Source organism: Psittacula echo (assembly GCF_963264785.1).
Source record: "Psittacula echo genome assembly, chromosome: 4".
NCBI lineage: Eukaryota > Metazoa > Chordata > Aves > Psittaciformes > Psittacidae > Psittacula > Psittacula echo.
This window is the reverse complement of record NC_137738.1, coordinates 77,706,819-77,733,295: the sequence shown is the minus strand read 5'-3', so window position 1 is coordinate 77,733,295 and position 26,477 is coordinate 77,706,819. Positions and strand designations below refer to the sequence as shown.

The window sequence follows — 26,477 nt, the reverse complement described above, 5'->3', positions numbered from 1 at the left end:
TCCCCGACTCCAAAAGCCGAGGGGTCGACCTCGAGTCTCCCCTGGAGCTTTCTGCCAGAGGCTCCAGGTAGGACCATTCTCCCCAGCTGCGGTGTACAGTACATTTTTTACATCTGGCCCAGTCCGGACTGGTCCAAGGGCTACTGCATGAACTATCTCACGTTTAATTTGCTCAAAGGCTTGTTGTTGCTCAGGGCCCCATTTAAAATCGTTCTTCTTCCGGGTTACATGATAGAGAGGGCTTACAATCGAACTGTAATTCGGGATGTGCATTCTCCAGAACCCCACAGCACCCAAGAAAGCTTGTGTTTCTTTCTTATTAGTTGGTGGAGACATTGCTGTTATTTTGTTGATCACATCTGTAGGGATCTGGCGACGTCCATCTTGCCATTTTATTCCCAAAAATTGAATCTCCTGTGCAGGTCCCTTGACCTTACTCCGTTTTATGGCAAAACCAGCTTTCAGCAGGATTTGGATTATTTTCCTCCCTTTCTCAAAGACTTCTTCCGCTGTATCACCCCACACAATAATGTCATCAATGTATTGCAGGTGTTCTGGAGCTTGCCCCTGTTCCAGTGCATTCTGGATCAGTCCATGGCAGATGGTAGGGCTGTGTTTCCACCCCTGGGGCAGTCGGTTCCAAGTGTACTGGACGCCCCTCCAAGTAAAAGCAAACTGTGGCCTGCATTCTGCTGCCAAAGGAATTGAGAAGAATGCATTGGCAATATCAATCGTGGCATACCACTTGGCTGCCTTTGACTCCAGTTCATACTGAAGGTCTAGCATGTCCGGTACAGCAGCACTCAATGGTGGTGTGACTTCATTCAGGCCACGATAGTCTACTGTTAGTCTCCACTCTCCATTAGACTTTCGCACTGGCCATATGGGGCTATTAAAGGGTGAGCGGGTCCTGCTGATCACTCCCTGACTCTCCAGACTACGGATCAGTTTATGGATGGGAATCAGGGAGTCTTAGTTGGTGCGATACTGCCGCCAGTGCACTGTTGTGGTTGCGATTGGCACTTGTTGTTCTTCGACCTTCAGCAACCCCACAACAGAGGGATCCTCTGAGAGACCAGGCAAGGTGGACAGCTGTTCATTTTCCTCAGTCTCCAAAGCAGCAATACCAAAAGCCCATCGGTACCCTTTTGGGTCTTTGAAGTACCCTCTCCTGAGGTAATCTATGCCGAGGATGCATGGAGCCTCTGGACCAGTCACAATGGGGTGCTTTTGCCATTTCCTTCCAGTCAGGCTGATCTCAGCCTCCAGTACAGTCAACTCTTGGGATCCTCCTGTCACTCCAGAGATATAGATGGGTTCCACCCCTTGACAGCTTGACGGCATCAGGGTACACTGTGCACCGGTATCTACGAGAGCTTTATACTTCTGTGGGACTGATGTGCCAGGCCATCTGACCCACACAGTCCAGTAAATCCGATTATCCCCTACCTCCACCTGGCTGGAGGCAGGGTCCCTCTAACAGTCATCACAACGTTGGACACCTAAGTCGTGTTGAAAGGGATTATTCTTCGTTATCACAGGAGCTGGAGTAAAATCAGCTCTTCCGCTCCATCTGGGAACCTGCTCACCAGAGACTGAAGCCCCAGCTCTCATGGGATGATTAGTCTTGACCCTTGTTCCTATTTTCAATTCATGCACCCGTTCCTCCAAAGCTGAAGTAGGTTTTCCATCCCACTTCGTCATGTCTTCTCCATGATCCCGCAGGTAAAACCATAGGGTGGCCCGTGGTGTTTGCCTTCTATATCTTCTGTCTTGAACAATAGGACGTCTTTTGTTAACAGCTGAGACGTATGTTGGTACACGTGAGGAGCTGGATAAATCAGATAGATCGTCCCTCAATTGTTTGACATCCTGGGACAGTTTTTCCACAGCTGAGATGATGGAAGGGGTGAGATTGTCTTCGAACTCTCGGAGTTTGTGAATCATTTCATCCACTGTTGGTGTTACTATGTCACCCCAGGTTAGCGTTGCCAATGAATGGGCATATGATGACGGTGCATTCCGTGTAAGTTTTCGCCACACGGGTCGTGTACATTCGACTTCATCTGGGTCTATGGGTATATCTCCGTTATTCGGTTTGGTGTGATAGATCATCTCTACGATGGCTGATTCCCTCAGAGACTGGATGCCTTTGTCTAAAGTAGTCCACTTGGCCGAACGACTCGTAACATCATCCTTGTATGGAAACCTTTCTTTCACAGCTGCCAAGAGCCGCCTCCAAAGACTGAGGGACTTTTTCTCTCTTGCAATTGCTTTGTCAATTCCCCCTTCTCTAGCAAGTGATCCCAGCTGCTTGGCTTCCGTACCTCCTAGTTTGTGACCATCAGCCCCATTGTCCCAGCATCGGAGCAACCAGGTGATGATGTGCTCCCCTGGTTGACGGGTAAAATCTTTTCGCATATTCCGTAGCTCGGTTGAGGTCCGAGGTCGAGAAGTCACCTCTTCTTCTTCTTCTTCATCATGGGATGATGACTCCTGATCAGGTGGTGGCCTGGGTGGTGAATACATTGTTTCTTCATCTTGCTTCACCCTTCTTGCCTCTTTTCTGCTTTTTCTCTTGCTTATGGGGGCAATCGATATTGGTACGAATTGGTCCTCTGGTTTAGCTGCAGTCATTATCACTGTGCTTTGAGTAGCAACTGTACTTGTCGCGGGGGGTGGTGTAGCTGCTGTGGTTGGGGCTGGGGTAGCTTCGCTATCTGTTGCAGTTGAAGTTTGAGTAGTGGCTGTACTTGTCGCTGGGAGTGGTGTAGCTGCTGTGGTTGGAGCTGGGGTAGCTTCGCTGTCTGTTGCAGTTGAAGTTTGAGTAGTGGCTGTACTTGTCGCTGGGGTAGCTGCACTGTCTGTTGCAGTCGAAGTTTGAGTAGTGGCTGTACTTGTCGCTAGGGGTGGTGTAGCTGCTGTGCTCGGAGCTGGAGTAGCTGCGCTGTCTGTTGCTTCGCCCTCAGATCCAGGGACATTTCTTTCCTTTTGAAGGTGCTGGATAGTGTTGAACAAGGCCCGGTAAGCATAGGCCAAGCCCCAGCACGTTGACATGATTTGTCCCTCTCTGGTATGACCAGGATGACAGCACACCTCATTTAAGTGTTTTACTAATTCTTCTGGATTTTGCACTTGTTCGGTGGTGAAGTTCCAAAACACTGGAGGGGCCCACTGGCCTAGATACTTGCCCATACTATCCCACACACCCTGCCACTCATGGCTGTCCAGCCTCGGGGAAAATCTCTCGGTCCCCCTATTTTGTCGTCTAACCCCAGACAAGACCCAAACCCGACTCTGCTTAACTCTTGAGATCAGACGAAATGGTTGTGGACAAAACACACTCTGTATGCGTGCCAACATGGTGACCCCCATCACAATCAGCAAACAGGTCTCAACAATATTAAAAGGCCACTCAAAAACTTCAAAACTCTCAAACGATGCTGTAAACGGTCTGGGAGGGGCACTGGGAGGGTAAAAGAATGTCTCCTTCATAGGTTGACCACCCAGGAAGGAGAAAAAAGATGTATAGTTGCTAAGCATTTGTATTATATACCTCCCAAAGTATAAAGGTGGTGACCACACTGGGAACATAAGCCAGATCAGTTTCATGATCAATTTTTCTATTGTATTACAAGTCATTACCATAAAATATAATGAGACAATAACCTTAGCCCAAGCCCCACACTTGAAAAACACTAACACAGCAAATACCGGCTCTAAGTAACCTACGGCATATTGAGACTGTGAGATCAAAAACAACAACTTTGAGAGCCAATAAATCAGCATTGTGACAAGTGACTATCAATCCAAAACACTGAATGCTTATCACAAATACGATTAAACACACTCCGGTCAGATCTGTCATTATCTCAACCCTTCGTGCCCCACGTTGGGCGCCAAAAGAACTGTCGTGGTTTAAGCCCAAGCTGTAAATCAGAACCACGCAGTCTACTGCCCCCCCCCCCACCTTTCTTCCCTCCGCTTCTGGAGGGACGGGGAGGAGAATCAAAAGAATGCAGCTCCCACGGGTTGAGATAAGAACAGTTTAATAACTAAGGTATAACACAAATCACCACTGCCGCCACCAACAATAACAACGACAAGAGAAATAACAAGGGAAGAGAATACGATACCGCCCGCCGGAAAAGACAGCCCGCCCGACCAGGGGACCTGCCCTTCCGGCTAGCTCCCAGTTCCATCCCCTGGCATGACGTGCTGTGGTATGGAACACCTCCTTGGCCAGTCTGGGTCAGGTGTCCTGTCCCCGCTTCCTCCCGGCCCCTCCTCCTCCCTGGCAGAGCATGAGACTCACAAAATCCTTGGTCAGTCTAAACATCGGTATTATCAGTTTTTTTTGTTCCCAAGCCAAAAGTCAAAAACACAGTACTGCAACAGCTACTAAGAAGGAAAAAAAAAAACAAAAAAACTGACTGCCACTGCTGAACCCAGGACATCCCTGCATGCTAAAGTAGGACTTTTTTACTTAATGAATTATTCACATTACAGAGCAATAATTCATGTAAGTCAGTTCATAATCTTCAGTGCTTACACTAATTCAGAAAGATATATTTAATTTTTCCTGAGACCTCTTCAGTTCTGCTCTTGCAGCATTCAGTCTTACAGCACTACTTGCTCATTTGGACCTTCTTGCTGTTTCTTGGCCTTTAACATTCAAACTGTTTTCCCCCAAGCTTTCCCCCTTTTAGGTTTATCAGTGCAACTTAGGAATGCCCTGCCTTTCAGTTCTAAGATTGCTTACCATGCTGACTGTAGTTGTTGTCTCAAAATTCTTTTTGCCAAGTTGATCTGGACTACTTCCAAACCAGTTCCTGTCATTTTCATGCACTGAAGCTGCTATCTGAAATGCCTCTAACAGCATCTTTAAAACCATATGCCTTTCTTTTTTTCCCCTGCCCATGGGAGGGGGGTTGGAACTAGATGATCTTAAGGTCCTTTCCAACCCTAACTATTCTATGATTCTATGACTCTTTTTGTCCTCCCTGCTGGTTTTCCAAATTCTTGCTCAATCTTTCCTTTAACTGGATGTCCTTTTGATATTTGCAACTCATTTGTCTTTTGGCTGACTGTTTCTAAGCATTTTATTATTTGTTTCTGTGGACTACTTTCTTCATCATGCATTACATTCTCCAAACATCCCAAAAGTTGCCAACTTGTTTCCTTATGTTCTTTTGGGCTGCGGGCAGGGTGGTATCAGGTAATGATAATGTTAGGAAAAGACCTAAAATTTTCATCCCAAAAATCTGCAGCTCATATTTCAGCTGTCTTGTGTCTTATCCATTGTTCCATACTGCATGGATTTAACAGTATGGATTCAATTTCTGCATCTGTGTTCTGCTCTAGAAGTTTCCTGTACTTATTGACATCATTCTGCAGCTGGTATCTACAACAGAACACTCTTTGGTCTCATATTAAATATATTATTAAATAAATATATATTAAATTATTATATATAATAATAAATATATATTCCAGTGCCTCACCACTGCCACAGTAAAGAACTTCTTCCTTATATCTAAACTAAATTTCCACTGTTTAAGTTTGATCCCATTACTCCTTGCCCTATCACTACAGTCCCCAATTAAGAGTCCCTTCCCAGCATCTTTGTAGGCCCCCTTCAGATACTGGAAGGTTGCTATGAATTTTTTCCTTTTTAAATGAGAAAAAAAGTAGAAAATTTGCTTGTGGAACTTGCATTAGTTGTATACTTTGCTGTGCAAGTATAAATATAAAAATAAAATAATTATATTATTAAATAAATATATATTAAAATATATTATTATAAAGGTTCATGACCTTTGTGCCCTTTGCCTCTGGTCCCATCACCCAGCACCACTGTGAAGAGCCTGGCTCCATACTTTTTGAACTCTCCGTTCAGATATTTGTACACACTGATACGACTTCGGCAGAGCCGCCTTCTTCTTTAGGCTAAACGCTCTCAGTTGAACAGGACTAGTCTCAACACTGACCTCTGAGGGACACCACTCATTACCAGTCTCCAACTGGACACTGAGCCATTGACCACAGCTCTTTGCATGTGGCCATCCAGCCAATATTTTATCCACCAGGTGGTACATCCATCAGATTTATGTCTCTTCAGTTTAGACACAAGGATGTCATGTGGGACAGTGACAAACACTTTGCACAAGACCAGGTAGCTGACGTCAGCTGCTCTGCCATTGTCCATTAGTTCCACAGCCCCATCATAGAAGGCCACCAAATTGGTCAGGCAGGATTTGCCCTTAGTGAAGCCATGCTGGCTGCCATCAACCACCTCGTTGTTTTCTATGTGCCTTAGCGTAGTTTCCAGGACAATCTGCTCCATGATTCTGCCAGGCACAGGGGTGAGACTGGTCTTAGTTCCCTTCTTGAAAATGGGGGTTATATTTCCTTTTTCCAGTCATCAGAACTTCACCTGACTGCCATGATTTTTCAAATATGATGGACAGTGGCTTAGTGACTTCATTCGCCAGCTCCTTCAGGACCCACGGATGAATTTCATCAGGTTCTGTGGACTTGTGCATATTAAGGTTCCTAGGATGTTCTCAAACCTGATTCTTTCCTACAGTGGGCCTAAGGTCTCCCATTCTCAGTTTCTACATGTGTTTTCCCAGGCTTGAGTGGTGTGTTTAGAGCACTTGCCAGTGAAAACTGAGGCAAAGAAACTTGAGAACATCAGCCTCCTCTAAATCCAGGGTATCCAGTTCTCCTGTTGGCTTCCAAAGAGGTCTCACATTATCCCTAGTTTGCAACATACTTATAGAAACCTTTCCTGTTATCTTTGACATACCTGGCCAGACACAGTTCTAACTGGGTCTTAGCTTTCCTGACCTGATCCCTAGCTTGCTGGACAATGTTCCGGTATTCTTCCCATGCTGCCTGTCTTTGCTTCTACCTTCTATAAAAAAGGACATTTTACAAGGGCATGTAGGGGACAAGACATAACGGCTTTAAATAAAAAGAGGGTAGATTTAGATTAGATATTAGGAAGAAATTCTTTACTATGGAACAGATTGCCCAAGGAAGTTGTGGCTGCCCCATCCCTGGCAGTGTTGAACGCCAGGCTGGACAGGGCCTTGAGCAACCTGGTCTAGTAGAGGGTGTCCCTGCCTTTGCCAGGGGGTTGGAACTAGATGATCTTGAAGGTCCTTTTCAACTCTAACCATTCTGATTCCCTTTAAGAACACAACTGCAACACTGGCAATCAAATAGATTGAGGCTATTCAGAAGACAAGGAAACAAAAAGAAAAAACTAACAAAACCAAAACCCATCAGTTATGTCTGTACCACAAATCCTCAACTCTTTAATGCAAACCAAAGACCTGAGATAACCTCTGTTCAGAGACAAAGGAACTCAGATACCACACATTGTGTCCTCATCTATTCCCTCTGTCCTTTTTTCCATCATTTGATAGGCATTTGTGCAAAATTTTGAAGTATGTATCTTTGTTCTTGTATTCACCCTTATATAAAGGTATTCTATTTTTGCGCTTAAAAGATCTATCACCGGTTATCAAACAGTGGTTTGATGACTAAGCACAAAGGCCTCCCACCTTTCTAAACTAGGACAAACAATTTGATAGGCATGCAGAAGGCTGGCTGAGAAACAGAAGCCTAACTACATACTTGTCAGATATCCAAAGACAAAGGTATTGCCCTTAAAGACTTGCCTGTGCACTAATGCCTTTGTCTTAGGGGTTTTTTTGTTCGATTGGTTGGTTTGTTTGTTGTTTTTTTTTTTTTAATAGAAGACTAACAGAAAAAAAATCCACAATGCAATTAAGTGGAAAGTTACCAAGGTTAAAATAGTTACTCCTTCCAGAATCATACTTCTCCTCCCAGTGGAGGGAGTAGGGTAATCTCACCTGGTAAAGACAGAGGCTGTACTTGGGGCCAACCTCTCCCTGAGGCTTAAGTAAGCATGACAGACCAGGAACTTTTCACTAGTAAAGTAACTTTTGCATGAAGTTGTACCACTACAAAAAGCCCAGTCCACAATATAAACTGGAATGCAGGTACATGGCATCCACATACTGTCAAGGTCACATTTGTCTTCAGTCTTTAGACCATGTGAAGAGCACTGCTCATACTGCTATGGCTGGAGACTGCTTATGTATGGAAGCCTGACCAGTGGTGCCAAGTGTTACGAAAGCACAGAGCATGAATATATATGCTATATGCATATTACTTCTAGAACTTTGAGAACACAGACCTTCTAATAAGCAGTTTTCACTCTGACACATTTGTACTTCGTCCATCCAGGCAAAGCCAGCTCACTGTTTCAGTATAAGACTCTTCGACTGCTTGCAAACAATGACAAAAACCTCTCATTTCAGAGGTGGACAACAACCACCTCCTGTGTGAGCTCATCCCTAAAACTCCTCTGAAACAGCTCCTCCATTTTTCCCACGCTGTCTTAACACTTACTGTAAACCAGGAGAGTTTCAGAAGGATAAAATGCTGCAGTTAAAACAAAGGGAATAGTAATTCTATGCTCCAGGCATTTGCATGGACAGCTCAGTCAAGGTTTTCAAAGCAACAAGTTAGCCTAAAATCTTAGTAACTGAGGCATACAGAGAAGGCTATTTTATTCCCCATACTTTTTGTTTCACCTCATTTACCATCAAAATACTGTTTGCATTTCAGTCAGCAGTATATTTGTGCAAAATAAAACAATCTTGCATTTTAGATGCTTCTGGATGTTTACTAACAGTTATAGAAAAATACACCCAGCTGTTACAAAAAAAAAAAAAAAAACAAACCAAGCAACACTGAGGACATTCTCACAGCTAATGAGTTTGCTCTTGATGTAAGTCTCATGGAGGTTAAAAAACACTACATGCTCAATGACATGACTGCAGAGCACAAGACATTAATCTTTCCTTCCTTAATTAAGGGAAAGGAATTTAAGAGCTGACATGCTATTACAGGCTAAACAAAGGTCTGGGCTTTTTTTTGACCAGCACTTGCTCTAGATGTCAGCAACAGAGCCTGAAAGATTTAGTGACCCATATCAGTCAGAAAAGGCTTGAAGCAATAGAATTTATTACTTAGGTCAAGTTAAAATACTTAATCATTGGGGCTGAGAGCCATTTGGCTCACCTGAGATACCTACTAGCTGATCCACCAAATTGCTCTCCTACTTGCTGCACAGAGCCTAAATGACCACCAAGCTGTCAGTGTTCTGACACAACTAAAAACCTGTACTGAATTGCCTCCCATAATCCTGCTCTAATTTACACCTGCTGAAGTCACTAGTACAAGGAGAGAGAAAATCATTAGCTACACTTGTTACTCAATTTAGAGTGGCTTATGAGTCCAAAGGTAGTATTTAGGAGGTACTTTATCCCTTCACTCAATTACAACTAAAAGATTTTTTCCCCTTTCTTATATCCTTGTTCTACAATTTTATTCATTCATCCTTTGCCTGACAACAAGTTACCACAAAGTATCTCCTTGGCTAGCAGTGCTTCAAAATAACTTCTTGCATGAGCTATTTTTACAAAGCCACTTAGAATTGACTAGCAAAGCTATGTGGGAACAATGTTACTATGTTTGAGCTGCAAAGGAAGCTAAAGTTATTAGGAATCAAACCTATTATTAGGAAAACATTTGACTTCTGGGAAGTTTTAAAGCTTTACCTGCAGTTATTTTAAGCTTTAAAGCTTCATCTTCCTTGCAGAATTTACCTTTATGACAGGTTAAAACATGCAGCATTGCAAGCATTATTCAGCAATTGAAAAAATAAAACAGATTGGAAAAGCAAGTGACCATATGAACATCCCGTGTTGACCAAAGCTAGTAAGTTAAATGGTTCCTTTCCTTTGCATGTAAAAGCAAGAGTCAAGTTGAACTAACACAGCCTTAATCATGTGATGTATAGTCGGTCACAGAATGAACACTTTTGAATCCTTCAAAGCTATAGAAAAAACTGCAGTAGTTCAGTTGCATGCCTAGGACTAACAAGAATATTCCTGAAGCTTTAGAAAGGAAGCCTCTAAACTATCTGGTTTTAACTTTTTAAGCTATTCTTGACTTAAGACATATATCACAGGAGATGATGCAGGTTTTTCATACCTAAAACTGAATCCTGACACTCATATTTACCCTTACTCAAATTCTACAAATACAGAACTGTAAAGCAATGCTCTATTAAAGACATTGCTTTTACGTTTACTGAATAACAGCCTTTTACAAAAAGAGTTATTATTGAGGACATTCTGTATACTCCTTTACAGATCAAGTTCTCTGCCAGACTTACTGTAAACCTTTGTAGAAATGAAAACATCAATGTAGGTAAGGATTCAGTAGTGTAGACTGACCAGACCAAGTCTAGGTTACAGCGTAGTTCAGGGAATATAAAAAACCCCAACATTAAATTCTCCACTGCTGAATGGAGAAATAGAGGCTTAAAAAAAAAAAAAACAACGGAGGAACCAGTGAATGTGTGTTACAAGCCATAATGCATAATGTGTCCTCCTCTTTCAGGGACACTTCAAAAATAAGTCTGATCTGTGCTCAAGCACTAAAAAAGTGGTTCTTAAACTTGCAGTAAAAAAAAAAAACCAAAACCAAAACAACACAAACAAAAAAACAACCAACCAACCAAACACAATTTTTTTATTCTTCTCATTGCAAGAGCCTACAAGTAGTGTTTCAAACCATGAAAACCCAGAGCTAGAACACACTGTTGAAGCTCTTCAGCATGAGGATCATTTTCTCACTAGGTATAGCCCATGTGCAAATATCATGAATATGAAGAGCTGAAACATTTCCATAATAACTTACTGTATAAGTGATAGCTGCCAACATTCCAATCACAGTCAAGGAACTAATGGAAAATGAAAGAGCTGTCAAGCCATCTGCAAAAAAGATGAAAAGAAAAGCCTGTTGAAAATTCCTGCAGTAGAGGTAACAAGAACATTTCTTCCTGAATTTGTTTCCTGAAGATAAATATTTAAGTTTATTAGATTCAAGAATAACAAAACAAAAAAAAAATGATACATAGTTACCAGCCATATCAACTCAGATGAAAAATGCACCTAGAATGGCTTTTTGTCAGCAGTAGATCCTCCTCCAATACTGCAAGCAGGACAACAATCTCACCTTTGCTACAAGATCACACGTGACACATTCAGTCACATAGTCGAATAGCCATTTACGAAATTGCTCCCATAGCTGTCTAATGCCTCTTCAAGATTTATTTCTGGCCTCCACAGGGTGCTTTTTGCTATTTTCACAGGGTCATTTTCACTATTTTACAGATACATTCAGGACAGTTCATCTTTGGTTTGTTGTCATCACCTGATTTCCCAAAATAAAGCACTATCCAGAGAATCAGGCAAGCATGGATCCTTCATACAACCAAAACAAGCCAGACTGCAGGCCTCAGCTACACTCAGACCATGCACATCCAGATGCACGAACTCGAAGAAGGTCATGGGACTAAACAGCTACAATTAGCCTTACTATCACTCTAAAAATAAAAAAGGATAGCAAAAGGGAAGTGTTACTACACTCATAACCAAACTCCCTGAATCCTACCGCATAACTTTTCACAACATCCGTTCTTTAACCTCACCATGCAGGACAACATGGCAAGCTTTTTTTTTTTATTTATAGTAGCATGGAAATTTATAGTAGCTATTGCAGACATTAACTTGAAGCAATCAATTCCATTTTTGTACCCAGTCATATCAACTGAGCTACTCTTTAGTGTTCTGCCCCATGTCCTCCCCTCCCTTATAGTTAATTCAAGAATTTAGAGTACAATAACTTTTATTCCTACTCACACATAATTATTGGTAGTTTTCATTAGCTGGTTTCCATGCTTTTCCTGAACACAGGTTCAAACATTCACAAACTCAGAAATCCTATTACAGTTATTCTCCATGAGACATATCTTTCTTCTCCAGGCCCCCTTTCAAAAATACCAAAACCTAATAGAATAGCACAACCAAATCCAACTTCCTGGCTCAAATCTTTCCTTTGCCATTTTTGCTAGATAATAATAAACAACTTCCTCAAAGCTCACAGCAATATATTCATAAATTTCAAATATTACAGCCATGTTTAAAAAAAGAGGGGGGGAAAATAAAACCAAAAAAAACAGAACACAAATTCCAACCCAAACCAAAAAAGAAACCCCACAAAAGAAAAATCCCAGCACTATTCTCCCTTTAATACTTGAGACAATTTTACTTATGTTCTGAAGTTTAGGAGGAAAAAAAACCCACACATAAACACCATATTTGATGATCCTCCCGTACATGTATTTCAAACCGACATTTAATATCCATTTTAAAAGTCTAAACTATGTTCAATGGAACATTAAGAAGCTAAGTGGCTGAAAAATTTATAATTATATACCAGAAGTTTATTATCAGGCTCTGCCTCAGTGGATGAGTTTGCTTTCCTTTTGCAATCCCACTACAAACTTAATGGACATAGAAAAAACCCTCCAAAATTAAGATCTTTATTTCTTGTTTAACTGCACAAAAATTAAAAGGGTAAGTTAATATAAAAACAGGACAACAGGCAGAAAGACAACAGGAAAGATTTTTTTCCTCATTTCTCCAACATCTGAACATGAAAGAACTTTCTGTAACACTACTGACAGAGAACTTGCTGGCTGTGGAGTAGCTCTTCAAAAGCCCTGGTGGGGTGTCTTGGTAGACAGGTAAGCTGGTCAGAGGTCAGAGCACATACTGTGCAGAGAAGTTGAGGGAGCCAGGCTTATTCAGCCTGGATAGCTTTGGAGAGACACAATATAGTCTGCCTATCAAAGAGGTAGAACCCAGGCTCTCCAGTGGTGCACAGTAGTTGAGGGTGAGATACTGGGTGGCACTGTGCATACTCACACTGGGTGAGAATTTTTTTTTCCCCATCACAAAATGAAAAGAGTCTCCACCCTTAGAGGTTTTTCAGGAGCTGGCTGGTAAAGCCCTGAGCAACCTGGTCTGATACTGCAGCTTCCTTCTTTGTGCAGGAGATTGGACTTACATGACTTGAGGTCTCTTCAGTGTGAATTACCATATCAAACTAAATAACAAGAGAATGCTGGTAGAGTCAGAAGTCAAAATCACATCTCAATCCATCATCTTCGTGATTACGCCCTCTCAAGATAGATATAAGCAACAAATTCTTTACTGTAAGAGTGGTGAGGCACTGGCACAGGCTGCCCAAGAAGTTGTGGCTGCCCCATCCCTGGCAGCGTTCAAGCCCAGGCTGAACAGGGCCTTGAGCAACCTGGTCTAGAGGGAAGTGCTCCTGCACATGGCAGAGGGGTTGGAACTAGACGATTTTAACATTCTTTCCAACCCAAACCATTCTGTGATTCTATGATTCCTAGAAATAAACATTAGCTATACTACACTTTCATAGCAAGGACATGTACAGAGCTGAATATTTAATAGTCATATGAAGGTAGCCTAGAAAAATTAGCTTTCACCTCAGCTCAGCCACTGCCACTACCTATATAAACAGTTTAAGAAGCATTTTATTATATACTGCCAGTTAGAATCTTTATGAAGCAAGAGAAACAAACAAGCAGACAGCCAAATTATGGAAAAGCTATAGACTTGTCTTCCCTATCTCCTATGCTTGCAAACACAGCTTATAGCACAGCATGTATTATGATGAAAGATTCTACAAGGATGTCAAAAGCAACAAAGAAGGGCTTCTTGAAGTACTTAAGTGGCAAAAGGAAGGCAAAAATGTGGGTCTGCTGCTGGGGGGGGCAGGGTAAACAGGACATGGAAAAGTCTGAGATACTGAATGCCTTCTTTGCCTCAGTCCTCACTAGCAAGACCAGATTTTAGGAAACACAGGCCTTAGAAACCAGGAAGAAAGGCTGGAGGGAAGACAAATGCTTGGTGGAAGAGGATCTAGTTAGAAAATGTTTAATAAAACTGGACAAGTTAGCATACCCCTTCAGGGACCACCAATTTCAGAAAAAAACTCCTACAATAATGCAGAATACTACTTGACCAAGGCTTGCAGCATTACATTCTAAAAAATTCAGACAGAAGCCAATATTCTGACATATAGCAAGAATGAGGTACAAATATTACAGTACTTATGCATTTGGATTAAGGTTTGTAAGGTAACTTTTAGTTACCATTTTCTGCATACATTTGGAAAAGTGACATCAAATCTGTCTTGGCTCACCTATAAAACGGTTTCGTCATGCCTTTGCTTTAAAAACATATTCTGCCTAAATACATGAACTGCATAAGCTGAAGGCCAAATTCCATGAAGTAGTATTTAACCTTTACAATAGTTCTTTATAGCCCTAGCATAAACAAATATAACAAATGCAAACAAAATAATTAAAGTAAAGGTCAATACTAGGAGAATGAAGGGTAAAAAAAAAAAATTAAAAAAAAAATCATAACACCCATAGGATTTAGCTGCATAAATAGGCAAAGCCACTTTAATACTCACTCTTGCAGTGAACAACAATATCACATTTAATTAGATAAGCACTTGAAAACTGTCACCATATCCTAAAATCAGCAAACTTCAGCATCCAAGTAACATATAAAAGCTGTGTCAAGTGAAGACTCCATGGAAGAAAGTACCTTCCCCCCCACACTAATACCATAGGACACAACACTGGAATCCTTGCTGTCAAATGGGGAGTGTACTGAAGGCAGACGCTGCCAGAGTCTCTTCTCTGTAGTTCGAAGGCTGTTCTGATTTTTCTTTTGCTGAACAAAAAGAGAACAATCTTGCTGGAAAGATTTAGTGTAGGTGAGCAATTAAGAGTCAAGTTAGAAAACTGTCACCAAGAAAGTTAATCTTCTTGTTCACCCAATGATGAGTATACCAAAATAAGTTAGTAGCAAGTTATACAAAGCTCACAACAAATCTCAAAACTTACGACTACTTCCAAATTCTTCAAACAGGAGCTTCACTTTCTCCCACTCTGTGGAGTTCTTCTTGTTGGGAATATTCAAAGGAACAAAAGCACTGTAAACAAATCAAAGAAGTCATCTCAACCTAATTAGTCAAATATAAAAAGAAAAATGTACTTCCACATCAAGAAAACAGAAATCCATTTATTCCTAAAGCTAAACTGTATAACATTAGGTTAAAAAAAAAATCTAAATGCAATATTTAATCTTATTGCATTCTCCTTAAATGCTGTATTAAGACCAGAGTACGTGTGCGAGTGTATGGAGTCAGGGCCAAGGTCCATGAACAGGTCCATGGTCTACTTACCAGTCCTACCAGAGCTAATAACACTATACTCAAGCATCAAGAGATGTGTTATTCTGATTTACTATCCTGGTTTGACTCACATGCAAAGAATACTCACCCCCCCACCCCCCCCACCCCGGTTGAGACAATTTCTCTTAAATCTACAGTTCTGTAAGCTAGAATATAACAATTAATGTTCCCCCACACCAGGCACTAGGCATTAATTAAAGTTTAAAGGGACATGTTTATCTTCCATTATTACAACTAAAACAACACAACAAGGAATGGTATGCAGCAGATGTGATGTAGCTAGTCTAGAGAACTGAAGTGCAGAGAAGTTCATGAAGTATTTCTGGACCTTCCATAAGCAGAGTATAAAAATATATAATTAGATTTCTGTTTCAAGTCCCAATAAACAAATAACAAATATGTGTTTTCCAGGAGTATGCCTCAAACTTCACATACAGAACATAAGCATGTGTTTCAAAGGTTAGTGCTAACCTGTGTGCACTTATAATCACCAAAACCGAACTGATGCTCTGCAAAGAAAGTTAAAATTTAAAAAATTGCAATCTTTTAAAAAAGTGTTTGGTTTTTAGCTTCTGGACTGTACAAAAAATTAAGGCTAGCATTTAAATTAATGCATGCTTCCTGACTTAAAATTTTTGTTCTTATATCTGCCTCTAGTAGTAATTCTTTCTGTAAAACAGAATCCAGGCAAAACCAAGACACAGGTAACTAGGTAACAGGTAAACTAGGCAAAATTTTTACTTACAAGAGCTAGCAACAAAAATAATTGTAGGCATATTTGCTAAAAGGGTTAAAATAGAAGACTGGGAAAATAAGTGAGCTCAAGTCTTCTTATTTTAGCATCAGTATAAGTTTTCTATCTCAACCACAACCAGGAAACAAATGAGATTTAAGAACATCTTTGGATATTTGTACTTGCTTGCCTTCCCCCCGCAAACCCCCCAGCCTTCAAAAGCAACAACATTTTTTTTTCCTGTTCAGATTTTCTTGCTGAGACTACCTACAACTATCGTGACAAAGGACACTGGTGAGAGCAGAAGCCACTGTATTCACTAGAAACACTCTGCAATTAGTACTCAGCTAAATCATGACTGAAGGAGATGGACATCTGATTCTGTTCCGGCTCAGGTTCCAAGGGCCTCAGAAAGGAATGCAGGAGCTAGAGTCATATAGTTTAGTCCCAAGCTAGCAGAAATCTTACTTCCTGTCCTGAACAGGGTCCTTCAACTAGTAGCAAACTAGCCAGAAGGCTAACTAAGCCACCTGAACAGACTTTTGGCCTCTAGCTTTACAGGCCACAAGAACAAAACAGAGGTAGCATGCATAGCCATCTACAGACTGGCATCCAATCCACACTCCCAAAGGACCTCTAAAACACAGCCCATCCACTGCACCAGGCAGCACACAGCACTTTAGGTCTAATTCTTCATGCATGCTAAGCAAGAAGAAATTTGAGACAAGTCTTGGCTATTGTGTTGACTAAATGGTCAATGAAGCCTGAGGGCCATAGCAGCCATCATTAGAATGATAAAAGTTTTCATGCTAAGTAACTCAATTCATTTGTCATTGTGATGTAATACAAGTAGCCCACTGACAGCCAGTTAATACAGCACAAGTGCCAGTGAAGGGTTTAGGTGGTGTAGCTTAATTCAGTTAAAGCAAACAAACAGAACAGCTCAGCTGTGATGTCTTACATTTGGAGTTCTGTACACAAATGAAATTATTCACTGCAGTAATTTTAAGCATAGAAGCAAACCGCTACGCTGTTTAAAATACATCCTGGGAATATTATGATTAAGATCTAGATCAATATCTGGGCTGAAGAACAAGTAAAGTAAATGCAAGACATGCAGTTTAAAGCTACTGACTTTTGGCAGGCCTAAAAATACACACAGGTGTAGATAGGTCAAGTTTGATTCTTAAAGAGTGCCATTAATTGTCATCCTTCAAAAAATAATTTCTAATAAATTAAACTCATTTCCTTAAAGTGAGTTCTGCTATAATTTGCATAACTATTTATAGGCTAATGAGATATATTCATAGCTTTTTAAAAGCTAATGGTTCCAGAAAATTTAAGGTAACCAGTTTAATTCCAAACACTGAGTGTCAGGAAAACATTCTTTTTAAAACCAACCATTCCTTTGGCTTAAAAGCAAACATTTTACTTCAAACCAGACTGCTGTATAAATGCGCCTTAAAGTAGATTGTAGTATCTCAAGCCCCCTGGATCTACCACATGACATTTAGAGTAAATAAGCTACGTTCAAGGAAAGCACATAATTTCTAAAAAGGGGAAAGTATTACAAGCATTAGCTCTCAGTATTCTAGCATATTTGTCCCATACTCTGCTCTCAATGATGCTCTGTATCAAGTTGTGTGAAGAGCATTTAAGTGCTATTAAAGATATGCACGTTTTTGCCACAGGAAGAGGCTTTGTAACAGACAATTAGAGTAAGAGGCATAAATACTCCTCTTGCTTAACAATTTAGACAAAGGAATCTTGTTCATTGAGCTGTGTTACCAACTCAGAAAAAATTCCAAGATCACATGGCACAAACCAGGTACATTTTCCCAAAATAGTCATAGATCTCTAATGGAGTACATTACACATCTGAAACTTCAAGCTTAATATAACTTTCATGGCTTTTTGAGGACTGCTGACCAGAAGAGAGGTAGGGACTTCATCTAAAGGCAGACCTACCTATCTTTAGCAGAACCAAGCTATTTATTAAACTGTTTTAATTATACAGGTTACTTACTAAATCAATCAGAACAGAATGTCTTGATAAAAGACATTAGTCATGTAAGCACAAGAAGACAGGCTATCTTTCAGGCAGTTAACAGGAAATATCCCAACCCCTCTTGCTCTTTTAATCTGTGTGCATGAGTATTCTAGTTCGTTAAACCCTGTCTTGTAAAATTAAATTCAGTACATAACATTCTGCTCTGTTTTAATGCTGCTCTGATCTGGACCACCAGTGAAAAAAAAATCTCCTGCTACTGCCAGTTATAGGCAATATGGAAAGATTTGTCTTCACTACCAAATTCAGTTGAGCCCCTCACATACAAGCTCCAGCTCCAGTACTTTTACCTCTTCCCTATCACACTGGTACTTCTGAGGTTGCTCTTTGTCCTTGATGTGCAGTTTACTGACTCTAAGGTAACTTGTCCACAGCAAGCATGTACCTAACACTGAAACATCTGCTATACATCTGCTATTTTTATTTTATATATATATATACACACACACACATATATAACTATCCTAGGACTAAAGTTCACATTTTTCTTCAGCACAGTCACCTCATTTGCTTTCTAAACTGAGCTGTTTAATCTTGTTTCCCTTCAAGAGGACAGACAAGAATTTTAATCTTCTGCAGCAGCATCTTAAGTACATTTCAAGAGCATTAGGATGATGCTACTACTTAATCATTATCATCTTAAAAGAAAGCAAGCAGCCTTATATGTATAATAGCAGAAAGATAGCCCCAGTTAGAATCCAGATATTTTATAATCCCATCGGTATCTAAAGGAGACCTGCCTCCTGCAGCAGATATTCCTGCTGTTTAGATCAGTGGGTTTTAAATCTGTACCTATAGAGAAGCACTGTTCAGTAACTTAGTTCCAGGCCAAGTACTGTCTAGTTTGCAAGTCAATCTCACTGTCATACTAGAGGGGACCACAAAGATGCTGTAATTTACAAGTTGTGAAGCCTTTAAAAGACAAGCCTAAGTGCACACAGGACAATAAGGAAGTCAAGAATCAAAGTTCCATATTACCAGAAGAGAAGAACAAACACGCTTACAGCTACTGGGGGCTCAGGTAACACCTAAAGATACCACAAAATTTTCTGAACTGGATATATTACACAGGACATATATGTCTGCCTATGATGTTAGCCAACAGTCAACAAAATGGCTTTTGCCAGAATTTTTAATATTTCTAGACCATGATTAAACTAGCTCAAACTCCTTTAGTCTCTTATAATAACAAATGTTACTTTTAATTGAAAGAACAATAGACTTCTTAGATGTACCTGAAAATGCTTATCATAACTAAAACAATATTCCCATAGGGTGGAATACAATTAGAAGCATTAATTTCACTCTAGTGCCTACATTCCAATACTGCAATATGGATAATTTTAGCACACATTTTGTAAATTTTTCCAACTTTACTGCTGCAGTCAAAATGCTAAAAAGCTTATGACACAGCATGCATTAGAAACATTCAATAGTGGTGTGCATGTCATGCTTAATGGTGAACTTAAATTGAATTTGCAACACTGCTTGGAGCTTCACAATAGCAGCTTGGAAGCACGGAAGCACAAGTACCTCCATAATTAAGAAAACCATTTTATCTTCCAGTTAAACTCTAATTTTTCAGGTACCTAATTCTCAGGCTATTTAAGTACTATTAGAGATTAAGATAGATATTCATTACACAGATTGGTACACTATAGTCTCTCTTTTCTAGATGTGCACAAAACAGTTTTGTTTGGGGGGCCTATCTAGCATATCCCTGTTAACATTCAATATAAATACTTACCCAATTAAGAGAAGAACCGCACAAATTGTGATGAATCCCAAAGTATATTTGAGTGCAGTTTTAACCTGCTGTAAATTAGAAGAAGTTCATATATTAAAAAAAAAATCCAAAGGAATTTGTCCAGCAAGTTATGGCAAAGCATAGTTAGTGCAATAAGTGTTCTACAAAATTACTTCCACAGAAAAGGAGTAGTTTTAAACACAAGTCAGAAGTAGACATTCTTGCAGAATCTCATAGTTTGATATCACTGTTCACAGCTCTCAACTTCTGCTTCCATCATAAACTATGCACTTGAGCAGCTCTGGCCAGTAGCTAGGGTACATTCGTTCAGTGCCAATACGCTCAAAGAAAATTCTTATTACCAATGGTTTATAGTATGGCTGGGATTAGAAGACTTTTTCTCACGTTAAAGTTACAAATGAATAGAAGGGAAAATGATCATGATCAAGGATTGAAAGAGTCTTTAAAGAAAAGTATTTTCATTTGAGAAGTTAGCACCTTACTGGAACGCATTTATTACATTCCCTGGAACATCATGCAAGTCAAAAATCTCCTGTGCATTACAAAAACACAAGTACTAGCTACAGGTAAATTACTACTGCCTACTTCAAGAAAAAAAAAATAAAAAAAATAAAACCGCAAACACTGTTAAGGAAGGTAATCAAATTTAGTGTCTCTCTCAGAATCAGTATAATCTTCCTGTCTTCTATTATAAAACCTGTTGAAATATATTTTCTATTTGAAGAAAAATCTCATGCAAGAAGCTTTTCCTGTATATTAAATAAGGCTCAAGGGAATCTGTAGGAAGAACTCACGGCAATACAAATGTTAATTACTTATCTCACTAAAGTTTCATTTCCTGTGAGACCACTATGTTAGACTAAGCGTTAAGAGCTGCCTGGGTATTTTAAAGGAACTGTAGCAATAGACTTTGAAATTAACACTCTAGTAGTCAAGTTAGACAATCAATCATTCTTGTTTTCGTTTTTGTCTGTCTTCACTTGTCTTTTCATTAGCAATGAAAATGGTGCATTTGTCAGAGTGAACTTACTGAGCATGTGTTGCCATCATCTTCTTCCTTCTCCTCATAATAGAAATAGACAAAGGGAATCCACAGAAAGACGCAGAACAGTATGATGGAGTACAAAGCTAGGAGAAATAATTTAATTAGGTGAAGAGACAAAGTTATATTGATACTTCATTTAGTGCATAGTAATTCAAAGGAAAGAAATAAACGTTAGTTTACTCTCATTGTAGCTCTTACTAATTTCAAGCATTGAAAAGGAAATAAAATTTACTAGCCAGCAGATGAACTATTACTTTTTTTATGAACTCCAAAGGACTTATAGAATTACTCTTTCAGACTAAAGGTTTCAGTTCATGCTTCAATTCAGCAGCAAACTGGAGGGGGGAAAAAAAAAAAAAAAAAATGGGTAAAGCAGGGCATGATGAAGGATCAAACCTCTTAAAAATCCCACTAAAGCCCCTTATGTCAACTCCTTAGTAATTTGAAGCTAAATATTACCCACCTCCTTTTGTATATTCTTCCCTCAATTTTCAAACCAAAATGCTTCAACTCACTGAATGCTTACTTGGTAGCAACAGTTACTTTTTTTAGAAGTTATCTGACTAGCCAGAATCAACTTGGAAGGAAAGTCGGTCAAGTATCACAAAATGCCATTCAATTTCTTGAAGAAAAGCTTCCAGTCTTTACTTTGAAAAGCCAAGCCACATCTGACCAAAGATATTTTCAAATTAGCAAGATAAGGTAAAAGTTTCAGATAATACTGCTAAACTAATTAAAACTTATCTAAGAGCTGATTAGCAAGCTACATGATATAACTATCTAGCTAGTCCTACACTATCTATAGAAGTGTGTTAAAGATTGGGTCCCATGGTTTAGTCTCATTCCAGATCATATCAAATTAATGCTTTTCACACAGAACTCTATCGGCTCAAGCCCTACACCTTCTTAAAAGAAAGGCTGGTTATTAAACTACTGGAAGAATATAATACGGTATATTTCTGCAAGCCTTTTCTAATAAAGCATCCTTACATTTCTGCAATTCTCAATACAATTTTGGGGAAAACATAACAATCCTCTAAAAATCACAGCAAGTGATATCAGTCCCAGTAGGCCCAGCATTGTACTTTCAATGGTGGCAAAAAGAGGAAATATTCAGCCTTTGGGACACCCCAGACAGCCATCTCAGACCATTCTCACCTACTCCCTTTTTCTATTCAAAATAGTCCATTTCAAGCAGGCAAGTGACATCAAATAATCTAGCAGCAAGGCTGATGCTGTTCTGATACTGAAAAGCAAGTACCGCACAATTTGAGCAATATTAAGCGCAACCGGATATTAAAGACTCGTCTGATCTTGCTCAGTTATTTCTGTGGAAAAACTTTCCACTTTCAACCACATTCAAGAAATATGATCAGGTCAGAATTTTCCTTGCCATATTTCATCTGGTCTCTATCTAAACTAAATCCCTGAAGCTCAGCATGTGAAATATATCATAGGAGTTTTTTCTATACTCAAGTCTCAACTACCCACAATCCATTCTTGACTCTTACAGCACAGGCAAAAGCCACACTACAGAGGCAGATCATGCTTCCAAGTTAAAGATTAAATACACGGTTTTTGCCTGTAAAGTCAAGACTGCGTAAGTATAGCTAAAATATTCAGACATAACTACTCACTTCTAACTGTAAGCATCTGAGAAGCAGACCATTAAGCACATCACCATTCCACACAATAGCAGAAAAGCCAAAATCTTATTTACTTGTTCTTCAGATGCTGAAATGCCTTCCTCAGTGAGCATTAAGAGGCAAGTCATATCTGATCCAAGGAGTTCTACTTCCCCCTCTCCACCACCTACCTGTCTACTAAAACTCTTCTTTGTACCATCTTCAGTGTTTGCTAGACTTTGTGCGGGGTCACCTTAACTTGCCACACTGACAGAAGACTGCCACAAAGACAGCAGTTTCACAGCACAGATGGCCAACACCGCCATGGATATGCATTAGGAAGAACATCACCAGCAGTTTTGAAATTTGGGTTAGGACACCACAAGAGTCTACCAAATGCCAAAAAATGACTAAAGCAGGGTGGCAAAAAGCACTCTAGAATGCTGCTGGAAACAGGAACCCTTCTGGCAAAAATACTGTACCTCCATTTCAAGAGCACATCCAGCCTTAATACTTCTCACACTATTTAAGCTATTGACTACAAAAATTGAGCCAAGGTAACTCCAGCTTCAGCTAAACCTTTGTTTCTGCCAACTCAGCTATGGAAGTCAGCAGACCTGTAGAGCTATTCTGGTTCTCCCTGGGACTTCTTTAGTGCTGACCTTGGGAAATCCCCAAGTACAGACTAGTATCTTCAGGCAGTTCATAAACCTGTCAGGTAGTCACCTCCATCTAAAAAGAAGAAAAAAATCAACCATGGTTGCAGTTTTCTGTCCCACAGACATTATTTGAAGCCATTAAATTGTCACAACTCCGTCAAATTTATGCTTTACTAGAAGGACTGAAGTTCCCAGCCAATGCTAACTTCTAAAAGAAGTTTCATATTAAAACCCTTAAGCTCTAATAGCATACTCTGTATTGACTTTGAGACAGGATCCACATACACAAGATTCAGCATAAGACTCATTCCAGAATTTTCCATCTGTCATGAATGCTCTGCTGGTACTTCGCCCTTAAATTCACCTTAAATGTATTTTCCAGAAGTTACAGGCTTTCAATGCATTTCAAGACAACATGTAATATTAAGTCTTGAGGATAACTCTATTTACATGTAACTGCATAAACTCCAACTTACACTTAGTGTTGCAAAAGTTCTACTATTTGCCCTGTTGAATAACCTTGTTACCATGGTAATTTCATAGGACCGAGCACACACACAGGAAAAAAAAAAAACAAAACCCTTAAGAGCATTTGCTTTTCCCAAGCAAAATCTTTCCAAGACAGACATTTTTGTTCATCTATCAGGTGAAGTCTAAAAATTGCCTGTGAGAATTTTTAGTTAGATCTGAAAGTTAATTTTTCATCTCGCAAGGTAGTAAAACATTGTTCTTCCTCATACTACAAAGGAAACTTCAAAAGATTTGGCAAAGTTCCTACTAATAAGATGATCAGTCTCCTGTCTGTTTTTTTGTACTTTATTTTTCAGAACTTATGAAAAACAAAGAGCAGCACTTTTCGTAAGTTCATACAAGTTACTTACTCAAAGGCAAGCATCTAATTGCCTGTTGTTCTGTCCACTAAAAGAGCTGTTTACTCCCTGGAAAGCTAACCTTCAAACTCAAAGATCAGGCAGCAGCAAACAGCCAGTCAACCAAGTGACAAAGACATTTCCCTCCCTCTAACACCACTGTGACCTTGTGGCACGACAGACTGTCTTGGCTTTCATTATTACTCTTCTATGGACTTTAGTTCTAAATCAGTGACTGCTCTTTGCTCTGGTTCAGAGGTCCAACTTTTGTTTCAAAACATTTTTCTGGGTTGTATCAGAAGCTTGAAGCACTACCACTGAAGTGCTTCACTGTATAACCAGTACAACAATGGTTCCTGCCACAAAGTCTAAGCAATCTTCAGCAAGAATTTCTTGGTAAGGTTGGTTTGTTTTAAAAACCAAATAAATTCTTCACCTCAGAAAGTAATTCTGAAGTCAAAATTACTTATTTTCAGCTGTTTTGCACCATATCAATATAAAATACACCCTAACTATAGAAAGTTAGACCTGGCAATTGCCATCTTCCAATTGTCATCTTCCAATTCTCATGCTTATTAGGAGAGTTTCTACAGATGTAACTCCACAATATTTGTCAAGTACAGCTGTGCAAGTTTTCCACAGTATTTAGCATGTCTTCTCATAGGACCCAACCATGAAAACACATAGCCACATTTGACTTGCACCTACTAATGCCTAGAAGCCCAAGTCCTTGTTTTAATGACTCAGTATCAAACATTTGCAGTAAGCAGATAAAAATCCATGCAAAAATGATCCAAGTTATACCAGTAATTGCTGACTTCAGAAAATAGTTCTATTTAAGAAATAGAGAAATGAAAAATTGGAAATTTAGCACAGGATTTAAAGCACACATGTAGAGACCCCAACAGAATTTAACAGATAGTGCTTGCCACACTGCAGTTTAGAGACACTTAACACATGCAGGTCGAGATCTGTCTGCTTCACAGGAAGACTGGAATCTACCAATGGCATCCTTTCACCATTCACGAAACTTCACCAAAGGACTATTAACATCAAGGTTCCAGCAAGTAGGATGTACTTATTAGAGGAAGAAGAGCTACAGAACACAGCACTAGGTCACTGTCAATTGTTTCAGCCCAATTGTGGTGCAGAGGAAACCACTGTTGGACAGCTTCCAATTATAACCCTTTCTGAAAAGGGTTTTCCTTCCAAACACAAGCTGATATGCTGTTTTTAGAGCATCTGCCAACCGCTGATCATTCTCCTACCACTGAAGTACTGGCAGACATGTTCTACTACAGTTGGCTTTATGAGAATTAACACACTAAGCCACTATGGCTTCAAAGCAACCAGCAGACTGGTTTCCTAAGTAAAGCTTTTAGACTACTGAAGTCTCCCTTCAAAATACAGTTATTTCAAGATTTGTTCTGAAAAAGTTCTCATTTATTATTCTCCTAGTACAAAGCCATTCTACTTCTGTATGAGACTAGCCCAGAAGCCAGCTAGGCATTAGAGACAATATTGTTCATGTGGAATAACAACTTGGAGGGGGGGAGTTCTACATTTAGTGACAGCTTTCTCAGTGAGCTGCAGAGGTAGTAAAGTAATCCTTAATATTCTAAAATACCGGTTTAACCATAGCCTCCAAATTCTTGCTACAATTAGAAGTGACATGGATTGTGAAGGACTGTGACCTAAGTGTACCAATTATTTATACTATAAGTTGCCATTATAGCTACAGAGGGCAAATGAGATCTAGATAATTATCACTGCATTTTCAGGATAGAGGAAGTCCTGGTATTCATATTCTTAAGTACAACATGAGATTTCAGTTCTCCTCAGCCTATTTATTAAGAGACATCAAACACTTTCCTAAGAAGATACAAGTAGAAAAAAAATTGAATAGTGTTACAAGACTAGAAAAGTTGTTTAACTTGTTCCTTCTCAGCTTTCATGTCACTATGCTGTGTAATAGCAGCAGGGGACTAGGCCTAATGATGCAGGATAGGCATTAAGTTGTCTTTTTATATAGTAATGATGGAGAGTTCTGAAAGATGAGTTACCTATTACTGTTCTCTTCAATGTAGCTCTAGTTATAAAAACATGCATCAATTCCTTAAATTAAGATCACAAAAGAAAAATACTGTTAAAAACATCTTTAAATCTCTACCACCATCTGGAGGATATGCTATGGAATAAAACATTAGTCCTACAATATTTCAAGTAGACCTGTGCAGACAGGCCGAAAACAACAGCAGGGTTTGTTTTTGTTTTTACTTAAATCTGTTCCAAAAATTAGTTCAGGATTTACCAAGGGACATTCTGCTTTAAAAAGAGACTCAGTCCAAAACATCTTATGGAAGTTCATCCATCAGTTTCACAAATCTATAGAAAATGGTTCACAGAAGAGTTTGAAGACTGTTCCATGTTAGGATTTGTGAAATGCTTGAGCTGT

At 39.6% G+C, this 26,477-nt stretch overlaps 1 protein-coding gene across 3 annotated transcripts in view; it reads right to left on the bottom strand.

Moving 5' to 3' along the window:
* LMBRD1 (LMBR1 domain containing 1) overlaps nucleotides 1–26,477 on the bottom strand; it is an 87,808-nt gene that overhangs the window by 49,887 nt on the left and 11,444 nt on the right. For 2 of the 3 annotated variants that reach the window (XM_080614747.1, XM_080614746.1), the window contains exons 4-7: nucleotides 20,855–20,952; nucleotides 19,804–19,871; nucleotides 14,906–14,994; nucleotides 10,810–10,883 (exon numbers count right to left, since the gene is read on the bottom strand). In XM_080614747.1, the coding sequence (XP_080470873.1) occupies nucleotides 10,810–10,883; nucleotides 14,906–14,994; nucleotides 19,804–19,871; nucleotides 20,855–20,952 (329 nt within the window). The remainder of the gene's footprint in view (nucleotides 1–10,809; nucleotides 10,884–14,905; nucleotides 14,995–19,803; nucleotides 19,872–20,854; nucleotides 20,953–26,477) is intronic. The other variant, XM_080614745.1, reaches the window with a different exon arrangement.